Source organism: Passer domesticus, chromosome 1 (genome assembly GCF_036417665.1).
Source record: "Passer domesticus isolate bPasDom1 chromosome 1, bPasDom1.hap1, whole genome shotgun sequence".
NCBI lineage: Eukaryota > Metazoa > Chordata > Aves > Passeriformes > Passeridae > Passer > Passer domesticus.
In genome coordinates this window covers 111,868,910-111,888,432 of record NC_087474.1, presented here as the reverse complement: position 1 = coordinate 111,888,432, position 19,523 = coordinate 111,868,910, and the positions used below count along the sequence as shown (strand labels likewise).

The following is a 19,523-nucleotide window of genomic DNA, read 5'->3' as shown; positions in this document are numbered from 1 at the left end:
TTAACTGTGTATTTGACATAGGCACACATGAAAGAACATCTGCAGCATATTTCATGGTACTCATATTAAGAATAGTTACATAGCAGTTTTATATACTTACCATTGTAGACATACTGTAGTCTGAGACACATAAAAAATAATCATATATGACTTGAGCAGAGTCAGTAAGACTTCTAGGTGATTGCTTGCTATTGAATAAACATCCAAGAATTTCCAACTCATAATATTATCACAGAATGCTTTTTTTTATTTTTCTGAAATGATAAAATTAATATGGCTGTTTCCAAGTCACAGTTGTTGGTTTTATTTATTTTAGAGCAGAGATTTCCAGTGCAACCACACAGGACCAAAAACTTGATATACAGTGGCATTTAGTAATCTGTTACAACATCCTGCTGTGGCCATGTGAATCTCCATTTAGGCATCGTTGCTTTATTAATCTTACAAAGAGTGCAATGTGATAATAAAATTGTTATAATCAACCTGAATGACAACATAGAAAGCATAGTGCAGGATAGCCACACACACGATTCCTCTGTTCTTCTGGAGTTGTGATAAATATAATTTCACATATTTGTACAATATTTTACTTACCACTGTAAGTGCTAATAAGTGGTGAGTTTGTTTTAAATACTTATAGATACCTTTTTGATTGCCTTGTATTTCTAAGATATGTGGGGTTTTTGTGCTGATAATGCATCCATTACTACAAACCTCAGGAACACACATTACTTCATGAGAATGTCTAATAAGCATATAACAAGCCGAGACTTCCAGCCATTTTTGATTTTTCAAGATATTAGACTTCTGATGGCATTGGTATTCTGACAATGTTGGACATGACTATTAAACAGCTGAGTAATAAATAGTGTGTCTAATAGGACTAGGGCAATAGTAAAGGGACAGTAAAGGCATATTGTAGAAGTGCACAGTGGGAGGAGGAGTGGAATAGGCTCATATGAAGCAGTGGCAAAAGCCCAGATTCACTGGTTTTTCAAATTCTTCTTTTGCCAAAATGATTAATTAAAACTTTTAAAAAAGGCATACAAAGAAACAGTTTCAAAACTATATGAAGGTTATTAACATAATTATCAATTAACAAAAAACAAAAAAAACACACCAAAAAAACCCCACCCAACCAAACAAAACAAAAAACCCCAAACCCAAACATATTTCAAATGTCTGGGGACGAAAAGCATTTAAAAAGTAAAATAATTTCAAAGAAGTGGAGATGTTCTATATCTCTCCTTCCTGCAGCATGGTGAGTCCATGGCAAACACCGTTTTGCACCGCAGAGTCTCTCCAACAAGTTTGCTCTCTCTCATCCACCAGACTTGTCTGCTCATCAGCCTCAGAAGTGAATCTTTATTCATGATCAGTTTTCTTAGGGTCTCACAGAGAAAAATGCAAGGAGCACTTAGAAAAGAGTTACCTCCCAAACAAAGGTGAACTGGTGAAAAAGCTAATGGTTAAAAATATACTATTACAAAAATGCATACATGCCTCAAGACCCAACTACTTTCACCTTTCAAAGTTTGCTTGACTAAAAATTCATCCAGTGTCTACAGAAGTGAACCACCTGTGTACTTGGAATCCAGGTCAGTTTTCATTACTAGACAATTAGGAACACTTTCAATCATGTTGAATTCTTCTTTGCATTTTTAAGTGAAAGAGGATTGAGCTAAATCACTATCTTGTATGAGTTAGTGCTGTTAAATTAAAAAAAAAAAAAAAAAAAAAAGAAACCAAGCAGATTACAAAGACTTAATATTACAATATGTGGTTATTCATGACTAAGCCTCTGTCCAGGAGAAGGAATCCCAAAATCGTTTAACACAAGCAATAGGACACAGTAATAGCCAATTATTTAACCCACAGTCTCTTTGAGGATCATCTAGTGGAGTAGAAAAGCCATTAAGAAAGTTTTTCAGGACATCTTCTTCTTTGTAATTCCAGGTGTATTACTACAGGAATTCATCTGAAGCAGAGCTACAAGCCATTTCTAGAATTAAATATACTGTTATTCATTTCATATGTATAATAGTGCAATCATCATTACACAAAGGGAGCAATAAAAGTGAAGGGCACATTTATTTAATTTGTATTTTCAGAAACATCATGGATTTCTTCAGCTATATAGAGCAGTTGAAAGGATAAGCTCTGTATTACCAGCTTCACGCAGTGTTATTTAAGTTGAATATGTAACAACTGCAAATATCTAAAGTCACTTTACACCCAGCAGGTGAGAAATACCTACCATGACAGAATTCAGATACTGTATATTTTCATCCTTGAAGATATTAATATATTCAACCCCCTTTTTTAAAAAAACACTTCAGTCTTCACTTTCTGTAAATCAAGACCCAGCAAAGTTGCAGAACTGTAGCAAATTCTGGCCGACTCCTTATCTTCACATCTGTTCCTTTTCTTTCAATATCAAGAAAATTAAAAGGAATAGTTGAGGCACAGGTGATTTTTATGCAGAAGTATAGAAGTATTTCAATAAGTAGACTAAAATTTCAGTACTTAACTTCTTTAAAAAAAGACACAGATCATAGGTATATGATCATAGTCATAGATCACAGTCACTGCAGTATTACTGGATTGCTTTTTTTTTCCCCAAGATGAAACAATAAACTGGTTCACAGAATTTACCAAATCCATTTTATACCGCCATTTCACATAGTTCATGTCTAATCAAAGCAAAGTACAAACCCGTGCTTCAAGAGAGCCTGAAAGCATTCTGCTACACCTGACAATAAACGATTTCTTCAGCAAAGACAGCTTCAGTGAGCCCAGTAATGCAGAGAGGAGTCTGTCCAGCTGAACTGACGTAAATGCTGCACGCAGAACTTAGCATGAAAGTGCACTGGCAACAAGCTTTTGAGAATAAGCTCATATCATAGGAGCTTGTGCTTGAAACTACTTTTACAGCTATGGTTATTGTTTCTGTTAAGAGGCACTGCATAAATATGGAGTCATTCATCTAATGCACTTAATATTTCTCAGATGAGGACTATTGCAGTTTTACCCTATGTCTAGGTGTGGTAATACTTTGGTTTGCTTTACAGCAGTAGCATTGCACTAGCAATACAGCTGATACTAAAGAGAAGGCTGAAAACACTTGCAGACTGGAGCTGAAAAACCCCAATTTCCTCCTTTACTTCTTTTCATGCTTCTTGGTTAGTTTTCCTCTTTCTAGTTGGAGGCTTGTACTGGTGTTTGTTCGCTTCTCCTTTTGCTGGCTCTCCTGGGAAACTTGTTGCACTGCTCGGAGGATAGCAGTCTGCACAATCTGCTTGCTGGCAATCTGCAGCTTAACTTCATCTTGCTCCGTCCCTGGCTTCTCACCTGCCAGAGCCAAACAAAGAAGAAAAGGAACTAAGAATATGGGGCTAGCCCACGAAAATGTGAAGGACAGAAAAAGAAGAGGGGGGGAACGAAATCTCAGAGTGACTGGGGACAGTTTATTACATAGGAAACCTGCCAATACTGAAGAAGATGAATTAGGGTGGAAAGTGCCTGTGCGTGCTCAGCACCACAGGACTGAACAAAGGGGGAGATTTTGAGTCATTCAGCTCAATTACCCACTCTCAGCACTGAGGACAGCTGTGACTTCACAGCTGAAACAAGAACAGATGTGTTTTTCAGTAAGACAGGAAAGAAAGGTTTTCTCATGCAGCTGTGAGTCACATCAATTTTGACTTGAGCTGTGCATCTGGATAGGGAATTGGACTTTATTTTGTAAGCCTGACATGTACTCCCTCACCACCACATAGAAATAAACACTGTTTCATTAACATTTCTTTTTACTTTTACTTCAGATTGAAAGCCCTCATCCATCAAACACCAATTGATCTCAAGGTACAAGATTTTGTTTAGTGAAGTTTATTAACCCTTAGACAGATATTCCAAAATATCTGCAAAATATTAAGAAATGCTCAGACTGCTGTAGGTAAAACAGAGAACATTTTGTATGAGAACCTGTCAAATACGTATTTTTATGTGAAAATACCTTGTTTGGCTAAAGTGTTAAAATTTGGGGAAAAATGAAGTAATGTAGTACGACTACTTACATCTGGTAATGAAGAAGAGTAGTTTATGTCAAGAGGTTCCTCTTTAAAAGTATTTTGACTCCTAACATTAGTGTCAATTTGGACAATAAAACATGGTCTGTAATGGTCACAGCTGATACTGATTTTAAAAAAATAATTCTGAGTATACTTATTGGCACATAGGAAATCTGTTTTTAATTGAAATGCTTAGACTAGGTGCTATTGACATCTCTAGATTTGATTTTAAAGTTTTTAAAGATACTCATCTCAGTTCTTTCTTAGTTAACGTTATGCTCAAGTATTTCATTACATAGGATTTGTAGTTTACTGTCTGGCTTAATTACATATATTAAGAATCGTGTCCTGGGAGGAATCAAAGAGTGAATTAAAGGTCAGGTGCTTTTATGAGAGATGCATATCTGAAATTGTGATGAATTCCCAATGTTCTTTCATACTTTCTTCAAGGAAACTTAGGATAGAAAGAAAAGAAGAATCACTTGCTTCCTTAGGGAATATGCTATATACTTGAGAGAAGACACAAGGTCCTGCACATGGGTCAAAGTAATGCCTGATGTCAATGCAGACTGGGTGGTGAATTTATTGCAGATTTGTGGAGAAGTACTTGGGGATACTTGTAGAAAAAGCTGGAAATGAGACGGCTTGTAGTCCAGAAATATATGCTGGTCTTTACAAAAAGAGCATGGCCAGGAGCAAAGGGAGGTGATTTCACCCCTGCACTCAGCTCCTGTCAGACTCTGGTGTACTATGTCCATGTCTGGTGTACTCACCACTGTAAAGACAAGTAAGAGGTTAAAACTTGTGAAAACATAGAAAAATTGTTTTAAACTGGAAAAGCTGACTGAAAAAAATCACTGGAATTCTTGGCACAGTCAGCTTCCCTGATTCAGTTTTTTCCACTCCTCAGCACTCGAAACAGTGTGGTTTTGGGTGGAATTAAATGTTACTTAATAGATACAGTATAGATAATTCTTTACTACTCAAATATGAGCTCACATTTTATCACACAAAAAATTACTCTTCTTGCTTGGCTGAAAAAGATCAGTCAACACACCTGATGTTGAGAAGATAATGTATTAACAAAAGCAGGAATAAACATGAAATTCTAAATAAAAATGAATATGTTGGAATTGACAGTGATGTTGTATGAAATGCAAAAAATTTGCCAATCCTCAAAGCCACAATCCCCAGAATTTATTGTTGAAAATATACTGTCATTAAGCACATCACTGTTGAAAATTACTGTTGGCTCTCCTTCATTATTTATTTGGTCCTGGCCAATTAATCTACAAAATCTGATGGTTAAATATTTTTACTTTAGAAAGGTCATCCATAGCAACAGTCTGTTGGAAAAAAAAGAGGTTCCTAGTGCATTTCTCCCTGGGCTTTTCAGTTGTTTATTCAGGAGCAAAACCTGTCTGAAAGCACCACACAAATAAGTGAGATGTAGAGTATGTCTGCTCAGCTCTAACTCATTAGATGATTCTTTTATTTGCTGAGATAACCATGAACAGAGAACCCAAAACCTCTGGACTACCTCTGCCCAGCCTCTGAGGGTTTAGGTATGCACAGAAAGGAAATGAAGCAGCTTGAAAAAACTTAATTAATATTTGTGTAAAATGGTCAGGATGATAGCAACCCAGATAACAAGAGATAATTGGCTTCAGACACAGAAAGAATCAAAGCTGTTGGCCTGGGGTGATGTGAACAATGAGACCATTGGCAGCCTGTGTGGACCATCTAAATTAGAAACCAAGTGCAAATGATAGTTATTTTGGAGGGTGATATCTGACACTGTGTTTGACCCAGATCTGGGCCTGTGTTGGGACCATTATTTATAGGAGCTGGACTGCCAGAGATTTCAAGCAGTCAAAAACAAACATCCAGCTCCCCTGGGTATATGGCATCAATTACAGCTGGTCCAACAGGATATGATCCTGGACATGTGGTTCTAGATGACACTGCTTGATAAGGAGTTGGACAAGATGACCTCCAGAGGTCCCTTCCAACTACAAACCTACTTCATTCCTGTGATTTTAGCTGGTTAGGCTGCAATAAATCACAACTTTTCCACTTCCTGAATGAGTAAACAGCAATCTCCCAAAAAAAGCATCCCCACTACCTCCACTTCTTCCAATTATTCATTTCAAGGAAAGCAGTTGGATGGTTGTTTTCTGAGAAGCTCACTTATTTATTGATACTCTGGACCTGCTCTGAGCAAGAAGAAAGCGGAGATGACTCATACAAGAATCCCAAAGGGGCTGAGCTGGAACATATCTATGTCTACCTTGCTGAAATACAGACTGCTGTGGACATCCAGGCAGAAATTTGAGAGCCTATGGAATTAATTAGGCACTTTAAGAACTGCACGTTTTCAGTCAAGTGGAAAAAAAGGCATAGCTCCTGCTGGTTAGGTGTTTGGTATTTAGATAATCAAAATGAGAGTTACTAGGATGATAAAACATAACTATATTTTATCTACCATTTTTTTTAAGATTTGAAGTACAACTGTTAAGTTAAAATTCTATGGCAAATAGGTAATTTGAAGTAATTTCTGGGAAAAACTTGAACAACATCAGAAACACATGCTGCCTATTAGTTTTCCTTCTCTAAAGACTACATTTTTCTCTTGAAGTTAGAAAATCTTTACTTGATCTCTATCTTTGGATGCTCACCCCTCATGCCCAACACTCCAATTCTGTAAATGTAGAACTGAAATATCTGGGTTAAGGGATGTTAAATAGAAGACAGCAATTTTATCATCAACAGGATGAAGCCTCTTTAGCATGTTTTTATTACCTTGCGCTATTCTCCATAAATTTTATGCCAACTAACTCAGAAGATGAAAAGTAACTTTTAAACACTGGTCTGGTTCTGCAATCCAAAATACAGTTTGAGAGATCCAAAAAACATCAAAATCTTGGACTGGCTGCAGGAATCAGTCACATATTCCACTTCTAGCTAAAATTAGTGGCATGTAATAGTGCCTTGAAACTGGCTTTCTTGAGGATGTTCCTCATGAAGGGAAATATGGAAGAAGTTTGGAAAAAGAATAAAAATATTTGAAGTAAATTCCAAGTATTAATTTCAATTAATAGAACTAATATTAGTTTAAGTCCAAAAACTCCTTGTCTGTAAGACTTTACATCCTCTGAGATGTTTCTACACTATGTAATACTCTAGAAAGGTATGAATGGAAAAAAAAAACAAAACTACAGAGAAAAAGCATTTAGAGATCAAATGTTTAGGAAATTCACTCTGGTTGCACATGAGCCTTCTCTTATTTATATGCCTCACTTTCTTCAAAGCATCCTGAGTCACTTCCTTTCCAGCCTGCAATCAAAGTAGTCTCCCGCACTTTCTGTTGATATCCCCTGGGGCTACTTCCTTTCAGCTAGCTAGAAGTTAAATTTATTACACCTTTATAAAAACTCCTAATAAGTAACACTCAATAATGGGTAATATGTTTGAATCAACAGATAAGCTCCCTACTGTACATTTTCCTAGGATTATTTGGAATACTGTCATGAAGGTAAACCATGACAGGCGTGACCTTGCAAAGATGCAAGTCTATCCCAGATCCACTAATGCCATCAATAAACACTGGGGAGTTAAAAACCTTTACATTCACCTTTCCGCAAAGCTTGTAATATTTATTCTCCCTGTAGGTTATATAAACCACTTTGAACTTTAACCGTATCTAAAAATAAGAATAAAAATCACATTCCCCTAAATAAACTTCTGATCAATTTAAAACTCAGAATTACTCATAATGCATTCCCCTGTTAGCTATAATTTAAATTCATGCAACAATTCTGAAGCTGAAAGAGCCAAGAAGTAAATATATTTTTCTTCAAATTTACATAAGATTATGCAAGTACAGTCTTTAACTAAAAATTTACCATTAGTTTTAGCAATATATTGCTTTGGATTGCAATAATTAATGGTTACTCTTTCCTGCAGCACTGCAACATTAGAATTAGTTTTAAAATAAAAAATATTATTGTTATTATTATTAATTCAAGAAAAGTACTAATCTCAGGAAAACCTATCTCAATTATATTGAAAATTATTACTGTAATTTTTATAACCCAGTTGACAGTACTAATGAAAATTTTAAATGGAATGAAAGCATAAATAGACAAGACTATGATGATTAGACTTCATCAGAAGGTTCAGTGTGTATGCATGGGAGCTGTGTATACAGCAAAAAGCTGCATGTTATTATGTACATTGTGTTTATAAATTACAGATATCGAAAAACCTTACAGAACCCGGCAGATTTGTAATGACATCACGTATGTGTGAATGTTGTAATAAACATTCTTTGCATCAATATTGGAAATCAAGTTCAGTTCTTTAGCTTCCCTTTGCCATTAGGCAGTAACATGTCTCTCCATCTTGTTGGTCACAGCATGGAAGTTCCAGATGAGCCTCCTCTGGCGAATATTTTGTCACCTGTGAATATAAGTGGTTAAAAATCTCCTTTGATTTGCTTTAGAGGTTGGTGCTGGGATTTCAGCACAAGAAGCCTAATTTGAAGAAGAGATTCACAATCAGGAAATGTTGATGAGTCATGTTAATTACACCCAGAATGAATGAACATGGCAATCAGCCAGGGCTGAAGACTTTCCAACACATGTGCACAAACCAACTTTGCACATGAGAGTCATTAAAATATTTTACAGAATTAGAAACCCCATTTGTCTCAATGTCAGTAATGATGTCAGCTCAGAGACCTCATTAAAAGGTCCTACAATGAAGTTACAAATTTAATCTTAAAAAAAAATAGTAATAAATGTATTCTTAACTGCACTAGAGTTAATTCTGTCCAGTACCATTTCTCATCCTCTGAAATAGAGCCCAGTGAGGTCCTGACTAATAGCTGTCAAGCAGCAGGAGACAATACTCACTTACCCTGATTCCTTGAGGAAGAGAGGACACTGAACATATCAGAAATGCCAGAAGTATTTTAATGTAGGATCCTGTGTTTTTCCAATTTCCTGACGTGCTGTGTGCAGGGGATTGCAACATTGACTTTCACTAGAAAAGTTAAGGTTCAGTTCAGGTTTCTTTTCTGCTCTAACCTCATTCCCAATTCTTGCTGTTCAACCAGCATGGAAGAGGGACTGTACCATAAAGGGGGCAGCACAGACTGCTTTGCTCTGCAAAATAAATTTTAAGAATTAAGCTGGAATAACCCAGCTGTGAATACAAATAGAGGAGGAATATAATGGCAAAAGAGAAGAGCAGAAATGCAGATAAGCTGTCTCGAAGGATGTACTAATATCTACAGAGCAATATTTCATTGTACCTTTTTATTCAGATATTAGCTATATCTCAACTCAGGTTTTGTAATTTTTTTCCCACTGAGTTTTTACTCTTTCTTAAGAGATAAGAATATCTGGAATTCTCTTTGGGTTTTTTGCTATATAAAGCTATCTTTTTACAGACTCTAGCCAATTATTTCATACTATTTGAAATATTCCATTGAAAATGAATTTTTTTAGATTAAGAGATTGCTGAGATCTATTGTTAAGTATTTCTTCAATGTTTTAGTAAGATTTCTTGCCATAATTCAGTAATACTAACTAAAACCAGACTATACACTTTAATCTATTAACCTGTACATAGTTCATTATCTATATTTTCTAGTTATTTTCACATATAGCAATAAATTAATTCCTTAAGGAGTGTGTCTATCAGCTTTGAAGACTGAATGTAGTTCAAATTACTAGTCACTGACAATTCTGCCACACCCAAATCCATAAATGAGATACTCAGATTTTGGTCCCAAAAGGAATATTTCTGGATTCAATTCTGTAAACTAAGATTAATTTAACAGGGTTTTTGAGTCTTAGGCTGCAGTTCAGTGTATTAAAAAGAAGATATTCCCTAAAGAGCATCTGGGACCAGCTGTTTCAAAGTTAATGAAAAATTTACATTCTCTTCATCTGCACAATTTTCCTACTTCTTTTAGAGAACACGTTTCAAATACTAAAATAAGAAACCTCTCTACACCAAAAGCGGTGATTTTTCCGAGGTGGGAGAGGTCCAATGGCACAGATACAGGTGACCTATATCATAGAATCATAGATTGGTTTGGGTTGGAAGGGAGCTTAAAGAACATCTAATTCTAAACCTCCTGCCATAGGGCATCCAGAACCTCTCTGAGCAACCTGCTTCTGTGCCTCACCATCCTCACAGCAAAGAAATTCTTCCTAATCTCTAATCTAAACCTTCCCTCTTTTAGTATAAAACCATTCCCCCTTGATTTATCAGTACCTGCCCATGTAAAAAGTCACGCCCCCTGTTTTTAGTAAGCACTTTTTTTGTACTGGAAAGCTCTCTGAAGGTCTCCCCAGTGTCTTCCTTTCTCCAGGATGAACAACCCCAACTCTTTCAAACTGCCTTCATTGCAGAAGTTCTCCAGCCGTATGTTCATATTTTTTTTTCCTTTTCTCTGAACCCACTCTAACAGGTCCATGCCCATCTTGTGCTGAGGATGGCAGAGCTGAATGCAGCACTCACTACAGGTGGGATCTCACCAGAGTGGAGTGGGGAGACCACCTCCCTTGACCTGCTGGGCACACTACTTTTGGTGTAGCCCACATTATGGTTGGGTTTTGAGGCTGTAAGAGCACATTGCTGGCTCACATCCAGTTTTTCACCCACCAGTAGTCCCAAGACCTTCTCATCATGGCTGCTTTCAATGAGTTCTTCCAGTCTGTGCTCATCTCTGGAATTGCTTCAACCCATGTGCAGTACCTTGCACTTGGACTTGACCTTTATGAGGTCCTCGAGTTTGTCCAGGTCCCTCTGGACAGCATTCCATTCTTCTGCCAACTGGGCCAACTGCACAGCTCAGCTCCATGTCATGTGCAAACTTGCAGAGGGTGCACTCAATCCCACTGTCTGTGTCATTGATGAAGGTGGGGCCCTGAATGACACCACTCATCATCTGAGCCCCTTTGCCTTCTATTTTCTACAATTCAGGTGCTCAGAGATTCCTGTCTAAAAAGAAGACATTAAGCACAGATATCTAGATAACATTTATGTAGGTCTTCTGAATCTGTATCAAAAAGCTCATTTGGATTCCCATTGAATCACAGCTTTTGTGTTAGAAGACTTTCAGTATCCACCACTGTAGAGCATAAGCAAAGGACAAGTTTTCAATGGAAGTTTATTTTGCTAGCTGCTATGTTTGTATTTCTATAACTTTTTGTGGGGTTTGGTCTTAATGAACTATGTACAGGTTAATTGAAATTTGCAATATCTGAACCTGCCTTTTTTTTTTAAGTGTAGAAAATAGAGGAAAAGGTTACATAACCTGTAAAAACCAGCAAATATTCTGCTTCAGCCAGTGAAAACATCCTGCTACATTTTACATATATTTCAATTTATACTAAATTATTCAGAGTCAAAAATTGTCTGGCCAAATGCCAGGTGAAGCAGAGCCCTTCTCTAGCTCTAAAACCCCCAACCCCACAATAAAAAACACACAGGAAAAAAAATCCGCCTAAAAAGCCCAAAATTTTCACATGCAAAGCAGTACAGAAAAATTTCCCTGTTTATTTTAGAATGTGAGTGTAGTATGAAAGCTGTAAATACAGCTATTAGCAACTGAGCCTGAGATTATATATACTCATATATTTATATATACACATACACATACATATACAATTCTGTATATATAGAATCTCAGAATTACAGTATATGCTGAGTTGGAGGGGACCCATCAGGATTATTTGGTCCAACTCCTGCCCTGTTCAGGACAATCCCCAAGAGTCACACCATGTGCCCGAGTGTTGTCCAAATACTTTTGAACACTGTCAGGCTTGGTGCCGTGATCATTCCCCTGGGGAGCCTATTCCAGTGCCATGACCACCCCCTGGGTGAAGAACCATTTTCTAATATCCAACCTAAATCTCCCCTGACACAGCTTTAAGCCATTCCCTTGGGCATATACACATGCTCGTATATACACAAAGTCATGATAGAAAGTAAATCAAAAGTTATATAAACCTATAAGACACCTTGAAAGAGCAAACTCCTTTTTTTACGGTATTTTTAATTTTATAGCTGTAATCTTGACAGAATCTCTCTACAATAGGATGCCAACACCTGTTGTTTTCCACTCTAGGAATTGATTCTCTGTCTTTCTAGATAAATATTTTCTGCTATATTACGAAAACTTACTTCAAGACAAAATGTAATGTCAATCTGCAAGTATTTAACAGAAGTGTTAATGGACATGCAATCTTCCTGTACTGATAAATTATGAGTGGATTCACTGCCCAAAGACAGAAAATACAGGTTTATTCTATCAAATATATATACTGCAAAGTGAAACAAACACAAGTAACCCACAGCAGGTTATGTCTGCCTCACCACTAGCGAAATGCCTGAGTAGAACATGGCTCAATTTACTTCTTCTGGCAAAAAAATTTCAAACCCTCTTGAAGGAAGGAAGACAGCATCTTCTGGAAACACAACTACAGAATTTGCAAGGGCAGACAACAGCAACACAGAGCTCACGTCCTCTGACTTCCATGGCAAGGCACTCTAAAGGAACCTGAAGCATTTCAGGGCAATTCAGGTCCACTTTTCATTTCTGCTAACATCAGTAAAGACTCTGTTCCAATAGACATCCACAAAATTTCTGTAGAATCTCTCAAGTTATTATGTAAAAGACATGATGCAGATGGCCAACTAATAGTCAAAAACTCCACAAAGGCTATAAATAAATTTAAATGCATTGCTTGCAAATAATTTTTGCTTAACTTACTATTTTTAACATAATACAATGTACTATGTCCTTAAAATCCTTAACAGACAGAAAAAAAATCTTCCACTCACTGTATTTTGCAATAAGAGCATTTATTTCCATTAGCACAACAAAACTCAAAAGATTGAAATGCTACTATTTATGCCCATGACAAGTACAAGAGAACAATTCACCTGCAAGAATAATGACTTGGAGGGACAAACTCTAGAGGTCAGTGTAACTCATTCCTTTTCTACATTCACAATTTGACTTTCCTGCTCAATAAACAGTTCCAGTTAGGATGTTAATAACGACTATATCACATATTACCACTATTCCCCAGCTATGAACAACTCCTTCAATACAGGCTATACACAGCCACTGTGATAACAGAATTCTTCTCACACCTAACCCGAATAGGATTCAATCCAGTGACAGTGAAGTGAAAGGTGTCAGCCTCACTTATTCAAGCCTTCAGTTCTGTTAAAAATTATTTGAAACAATAAATTCTGTGCCATTTTTAAACAATATGTTGATTCATACTTTAAAGAAAGATTGTACCTAGGACTACCTGACTTACTAATTTCATCACATTTCTGAATATCTACGAATTAAATTTTTTTCACCTCACTAATGAGGTCTGTTAGTAGACTTTCACAGCAGGGGAAAGATCAATGTGTCACTGGGAAAAGGTCAGCACAAGAAACATTTTTCTTCAGCAAAAGAGAAAGAGGAATTTCCTCCTATATGATTTCTTCCTACCAGGTGGCAAACACTTTGAACTACTGTTGAGAGCTGTAAATGCATTCAGACACTTCTGGGCAGCAACTCACTACCAGCCATAAGAAATACTGGACAAAACTTCCATTATATCAGACTGCATGAGGCGGGCAAACAGTGTTGGTTTTCACTTTCAAATTATGTCCTATACATGGGCTTTATCAACATAAAGCTATCAAATAAGAATCCTCTATGTGTATAGTTTTAAATTTTTTTATTATGGATTTTTTGGGGGGGACTGCAGAATTTAGAGCATTAGCAGAATATAGCATAGCAGTTAATAAGGAAAAGGACTGTGTCCTGTCTTGTCCTCATGGATAAAAGACACTGCAAAACTGAGTGCAAGAGTAGCACAGTCAGCACAAACACTGGAGATATCCCACAACAGGGTACCTTCAAAGAAGTAAAGTTATTGATAGCAATTTTTGTATTTGTGAACAGGCCCTTCCATACTGTCTTGATCTGGATATTGTGGTCAGGATAGTACCTGTAACACTATAATAAAAAAAAAAAAAAAAAGAAAAATTATGTCAAGAAATTTCACATGTTCACGTTCTGCAACACAACAGGTTGTTGTTATCCCAGCTTTTCCACTGGAGAAGATCGGGATTATTCAGACCAGTAAGAACATCTGTTTCAGTACACAGCTGCTATTTCTTCAATTGCAGTGTAATGAGATTCCTAAAATGTTTGGAACAGGATGCATTTCTGATCTTCAGTGTCATTATACAAGTCTGCTGTGTTGCTCCCAGCTTAAAAATGTTAAGAACAGCTGCACTGATGAAAAGCTCGTTGAAAACCCACTGGTGTTGCTGTTGCATGAAAAAGGCACTGAGGTGTGAACATTCTGACTTCTCTAATGTCTATCTTTAAACTTTGTGTTCACATTTTTTTAACATAAAAATATTGACACAAAAATTAATTCTATATCCTCCTCCTTCTTCTAGAACTATAGGGTTTGAGTAAAGCATCTAAGTGTCTAGTCACAGAGAAACTGTCAGGTAAAAGGAATTCTTCAAATGACACTGACAAATAACAAAATTCATCTGAAAGATGAAATCACACAATTCAAAGCAGACAGAAGCTTAAGAAAGGGAGTGTTTGACCTGAAACAACTTGTCAATGTAAATATTGCAGTCTTTCTTGAGGTATTCAGTTCAAAATGGATTGCTTTCTAAAATAAACTGTGTCAACAAACAAACAATAAAACAAAAACAAAAACAAAATCACAGCTTTGTGCTGGATGAAACAATTATGGCCTGCAGTGATGAGACTCTATTTTTCAGTTACTTTATTTATGGTTTTTACAGAGTAAAAGTAAGACATAAGTGTTTGAGTGATTTGTGCAAAATAGCATTAGAAAAAAATTCTTGAAGCATGAAAAACACCTTTATATTGTGTTTGTTTAGACAAATCATAAGTAAAGAGTGGTGTTTTTTAATCTTTGCATTAGGAAAACATTTTAGAAATGAAAAGAAGCAAGGAATATGCCCAAGGTAATTTTTGGGAAAGTAAGTCTGCAAAAAAGTAGTTTGATTAGCAACATTTAAAGTTACTGTTAAATCTGGTATATGCTGATATTGGAAGTGATCACATCTTTGTAAACTAATGACCTGCTATCAGCAGAAACCTTGCTGCATAATCTAATTTTTACTAATGTGTTAGAACAAATAAATGTTTTAATGCCTCTTCATTTCCTACCTCACAATGGCATATGTTTAATCTGTGGAATTATTTATAATTAGCAATATTTTATAGGCTAATCTGGCATTGAAATTTTTAAAATTCTGGAATAAACCATCTTCTACAGAAAATTTAAGAAAAACTTTGTAAGAAGATCTGCCAGTTCAAAATTATTACTTCTCTCTGCTTTTTGATCTAATCCTTGATATTTCATGCTTCTCTACTGCAGTCTCATAGGTATCTTCATCCTTACAAGCAATTAAAAATAACACATTTTTATCGACATCTTAAATTGACTAAAGCATTTCTGTTCAGGAAAACTAAAGAAACTAAACCTTGTAACACATAGCTTGTGTGAACTTCATGTATCATCTCCCCATTCTAAGGGCAGCACAACATGTGTGAATTATCCAAGAGAATGAATGCCCAGACATCTCACTGAGTTTGGGCTGCATTTCCTATATATCAAGACATCATTAATCAATCAGCACAAAACAGTGCAATGAAACCCAAGTCAAATTAAACCAAGAAAAGAAAAAAATGCACTCTTATTTCTTTTCTGGAACAGTCTTTAAGTGGGAAGGAAAATTATGAATAAATGAAGAAAATTAAGAATATATTTTTGCATATCTATATATCACAATACACTGTCTAAGATGAGCCAGGAGGTCCAATTTTGGCATGGAATAGTGCCAATTTTATAAAACTTTTATCTATCTATCTATCTATCTATCTATCTATCTATCTATCTATCTATCTAAGTTATAGCCAGACTTCTTTGGAGGTTGTTTGGTTTTGTGCTGCTTTGTTGTGTTATTTTTTCAGCACAGGAGATATTAAGTTTTAGGGAGCTGGAGATTAACAGGAAAGTATGTATTCAGTGAACAGTCAGCTTCGCCTTTTAAAAAGTTATTTAAACTTGATAAGCTGCTTCTACTTAACAGTTTATAAATATAGCCCATTAATTCAGAGTTCTGAAATAACATATCCAAGATCTTAAGAAAAAAAGACCATAATCTTATTAATCTGCAAAATCTTATATTTGTTGTCATGTAAATGACATCTATAATTTTTGTTTCTGGAAGAGATTTCGTCTTGATTGTTGTTTTGTTTTCTTTTTTCTATCCCATCCTGGAAGTTTATCATTCTGACCCTAACCATTTACAGTTAGATAAATCTTCTACTTTCTCTCCCTTCACACCCCAACAAATAAATGGAACAGAAAATGAGGTCATTCATTACAGTGCGATAAAATCAGAAATTTGACTGAAGAAATGAAAGTCAGTTTCTTAGTAGACTTATAGTATTTTTACATCATATGGCCTTAAGTACTATGAAGATGCTATAGACGCATAAACCTCTTTTCTTTTTTATTCTTTTTTTTTTTTAATATCTGGTGCAGAGATAATGCCAGGTCAGAGCTGATTTGCAGGGAAGAAAAGCAATAAAAAATTGGAATCTACTCAGGCTTGCTCTGCTTGAAGGCAATAGATTGTTTTATCATCCCTTTTACAAATTCCCATTTAGTTGCCCTATGTATTTTATAGCAACATTTGCAAACAGACCATGGGCTTTTCTTTGAGTAAAGGAAAACTGAAGAATGACTATATAAAACAGTTTTAGAAGAGGATTTGTTTTCTGTCTATGGATTAGACTTGTGAAAAGAACAATTCATGCAGTTATTAATGAGCTTTGGGGTTTGTTCTTCTTCAGCCTTTGGAGAAAAAACATGCATGTTTTCATTATTTTAGCAGTAATCTCTTCCTGAAGTATTCCAGTCCCACAGAGCATTTCAAAAACTTATACAGTTAATGGTGACAGTGTGACAGACAAAAGGAGTTCAGGAAAGAGCCCCTAATGCTGAAGGTGTATTACAAAAAGCAGTGGATTGTTCTATTAAGATAAATAACTTGCTCCCAATTTCAGAACATAGTGTAAATATGAATGTATGAAATTAGAGAGCAATCAATCAGGCAGTTAAATAGACAAAATTAATGAGATTGTTGAAAAGAGATACAATTTTTTTCAAAAAATTAAACTGAATTGGGTAGCAAAGTCAGTCCCAATATTTTTTTTTATTTTATATGACAGTGTAAAGCTTTTGGATTCTTACCCTTTCAGAGACTGGATATAGAATTTCAAGGAAGATAAAACTTCTGTTAGCTTTGCAAAACAAATGTATTAATAGTTATTCATTGTCAAGTTGCAGTGTTTACTTTCCCTTTTCTATTGACCCACTATTTTACTGAAAGTTATACATCTTTAATGAAATTATTTTCAAGTCATGTCCCTACAGAAGACATTACGCATTACTTACATTTACACCCTGGAACTACTGGGCCTCTCATCCCTTTATCCTTTTCTGAACAACCAACTGCCTATTTCCAAGCAGAATGTACCAAATCCAATAAAAAATTGTTGTAGTTTTGCTTTTTTTATGGTTAACACAAAAGTATACTATGCACTAGAAATTCTGCACTCTCATACAGTGAGATCTCACATTAGACATGAACTGCTGAAACCTTCAATTTTGTTCCAGTAAAAACTGGACTAAAGAAACTTTCTGTTCTCTTTCATTCAAATACTTATTTTGCTTTGAGGGGGAGGAAAGAGGAAATTAAATTTGTAAATTATTTCCACGAGTTTCAGGGATGCTCATATTGGCAGCCACTGGTGCGGGTGCAGAGGGGGACTCACTCTCCAGTCACTGAAAGGCCACATCCCCCTTTGTGACCCTTTAGTGCAGCCTGACAAGCACAGCGCCCTGCACACTTCTATAGGAGGCTCCTGTCCCTGATGAGAACCACGGGGGTGACCCTCATAACCTTTGGATCTAAAGAAATCTAAGCTAAAGAAATCCTAAGCTAAACCACCTCCTTTGAACCCACCTGCCTCTGCCTGCTGGCAGCTCTGCCTCACCCATTACCCACTCCCCGCAGAAGCTCTCCGGCACGGCCGGGGCCTTCCTGCGAGGCGACCCGGCTGGGATCGGGATGCAGCTGCCCTTACCTGGAGCGAAAACCATGGTGCCGCCCGGGCAGCGCGGCTCAGCACCTCGGACAGCTCCCGGCCCCCGCTGGGATCAGCACCCGGACAGCTCCCGGCCCCGCTGGATCAGCACCTCGGACAGCGCCCGTCCCGCCGGGCTCAGCACCACGGACAGCGCCCGGCCGCGCACGGCGGCGGAGGCGGCCGCGGTCCCTCCCTCCACAATGCGGCGGGGCGGGGAGGGGGCCGGGGCGCCCGCACGGACACACGCACACACACACTCTCAGACACACACACACACGCTCTTCCTCTCTCTCTCTACCAGGGAACCATCACTGCCATAACTCCTGAAGTGGCAGCAAGGGTAAGGGCAAAAAGGAGAAAGGCAACAGCGATCGATCTGCCCGGCAGGGAGACCGGCTAATTGCTCCCAATTAATTACCCCTCTCGACAACAGTCCCGCTGCCTGACATTTTGGGGTGCGCGGCTTTCACTGCAAGCTGACAGCACCGGTAACAGGCTTCAGTAACACCATAGTTTGTCACAGCATTTTTGATTCCAAAAGCTCAGATGCTGAGGAATTTATACTCTGATTTCACAGGCCCGTTTACCCAGCTGTACCCAACAGCAGCAACATGAATATTTCACCACATAGAAGAGGATATCAAGGCAAAACAGTATAAAAAATAATGAATAGTAACAAAATAAAGACAATGAGGGTCAACAGCAAAAGACTACTTAAAATTTCCTACCATCTTTTATGTTTCAGGTTTAATTTACTTTTGTTTGTACAGCCCATAGTCAGGATTCCTTTGGACCATGAACTTCTACAGCAGAAGAGAAAAACACAGCCAGATGGGACAAGCTTTACAAAAGCTAACTCTCCTCTTTAAGCCTAACTTGCAAGAGGAAGTTTGAAAAACATTGTCAGTGTAAATTATAGAAAGTACATTAAAAAAAACCCATACATTTTTGCATGTATATGTTTGCAATATGCAATATATTTTCCAATCACATTTTCATAACCTAAGATACTCTTACAAGCTTATTTCATTCTTTTCATAGTCAAGCATTTCACAAACACAGAATTCTCCAATTAACCTGGAATACTTGAAGTCTCAAAATAAGGCCTTATTCTTAAAATACAGGTACAGAAAATCACTGATCTCCTTAAATAATATTGCTTATATACTTCAGCAAGGACTCAAGAGTGTCATCACGTTCAAAGTCAA

The 19,523-nt window shown here is 36.9% G+C and overlaps 1 protein-coding gene across 2 annotated transcripts; it reads right to left on the bottom strand.

Moving 5' to 3' along the window:
- Positions 1-221: 221 nt before the first annotated feature.
- On the bottom strand, positions 222-18,555 carry AKAIN1 (A-kinase anchor inhibitor 1). Of its 2 annotated transcripts, none has more exons than XM_064434342.1 (2): positions 18,313-18,555; positions 222-3,351 (listed from the first exon to the last, which is right to left on the bottom strand). In XM_064434342.1, exons 1-2 carry the CDS (start codon positions 18,326-18,328, stop codon positions 3,161-3,163), a joined length of 207 nt encoding a protein of 68 aa, XP_064290412.1. In that variant the 5' UTR covers positions 18,329-18,555; the 3' UTR covers positions 222-3,160. The 2 variants fall into 2 exon arrangements, with proteins under 2 accessions (XP_064290412.1, XP_064290406.1); XM_064434336.1 differs by lacking the exon at positions 18,313-18,555 and adding an exon at positions 8,991-9,366.
- Between the last annotated feature and the right edge of the window lie 968 nt (positions 18,556-19,523).

Excerpts from the sequence above, each read along its gene's own strand:
- AKAIN1 (XM_064434336.1), bottom strand. The coding sequence starts at position 9,024 with ATGTTCAGTGTCCTCTCTTCCTCAAGGAATCAGG. Across the intron at positions 3,352-8,990 it reads CTCTTCCTCAAGGAATCAGG|GTGAGAAGCCAGGGACGGAG; the intron begins GTAAGTGAGTAT and ends TGGCTCTGGCAG.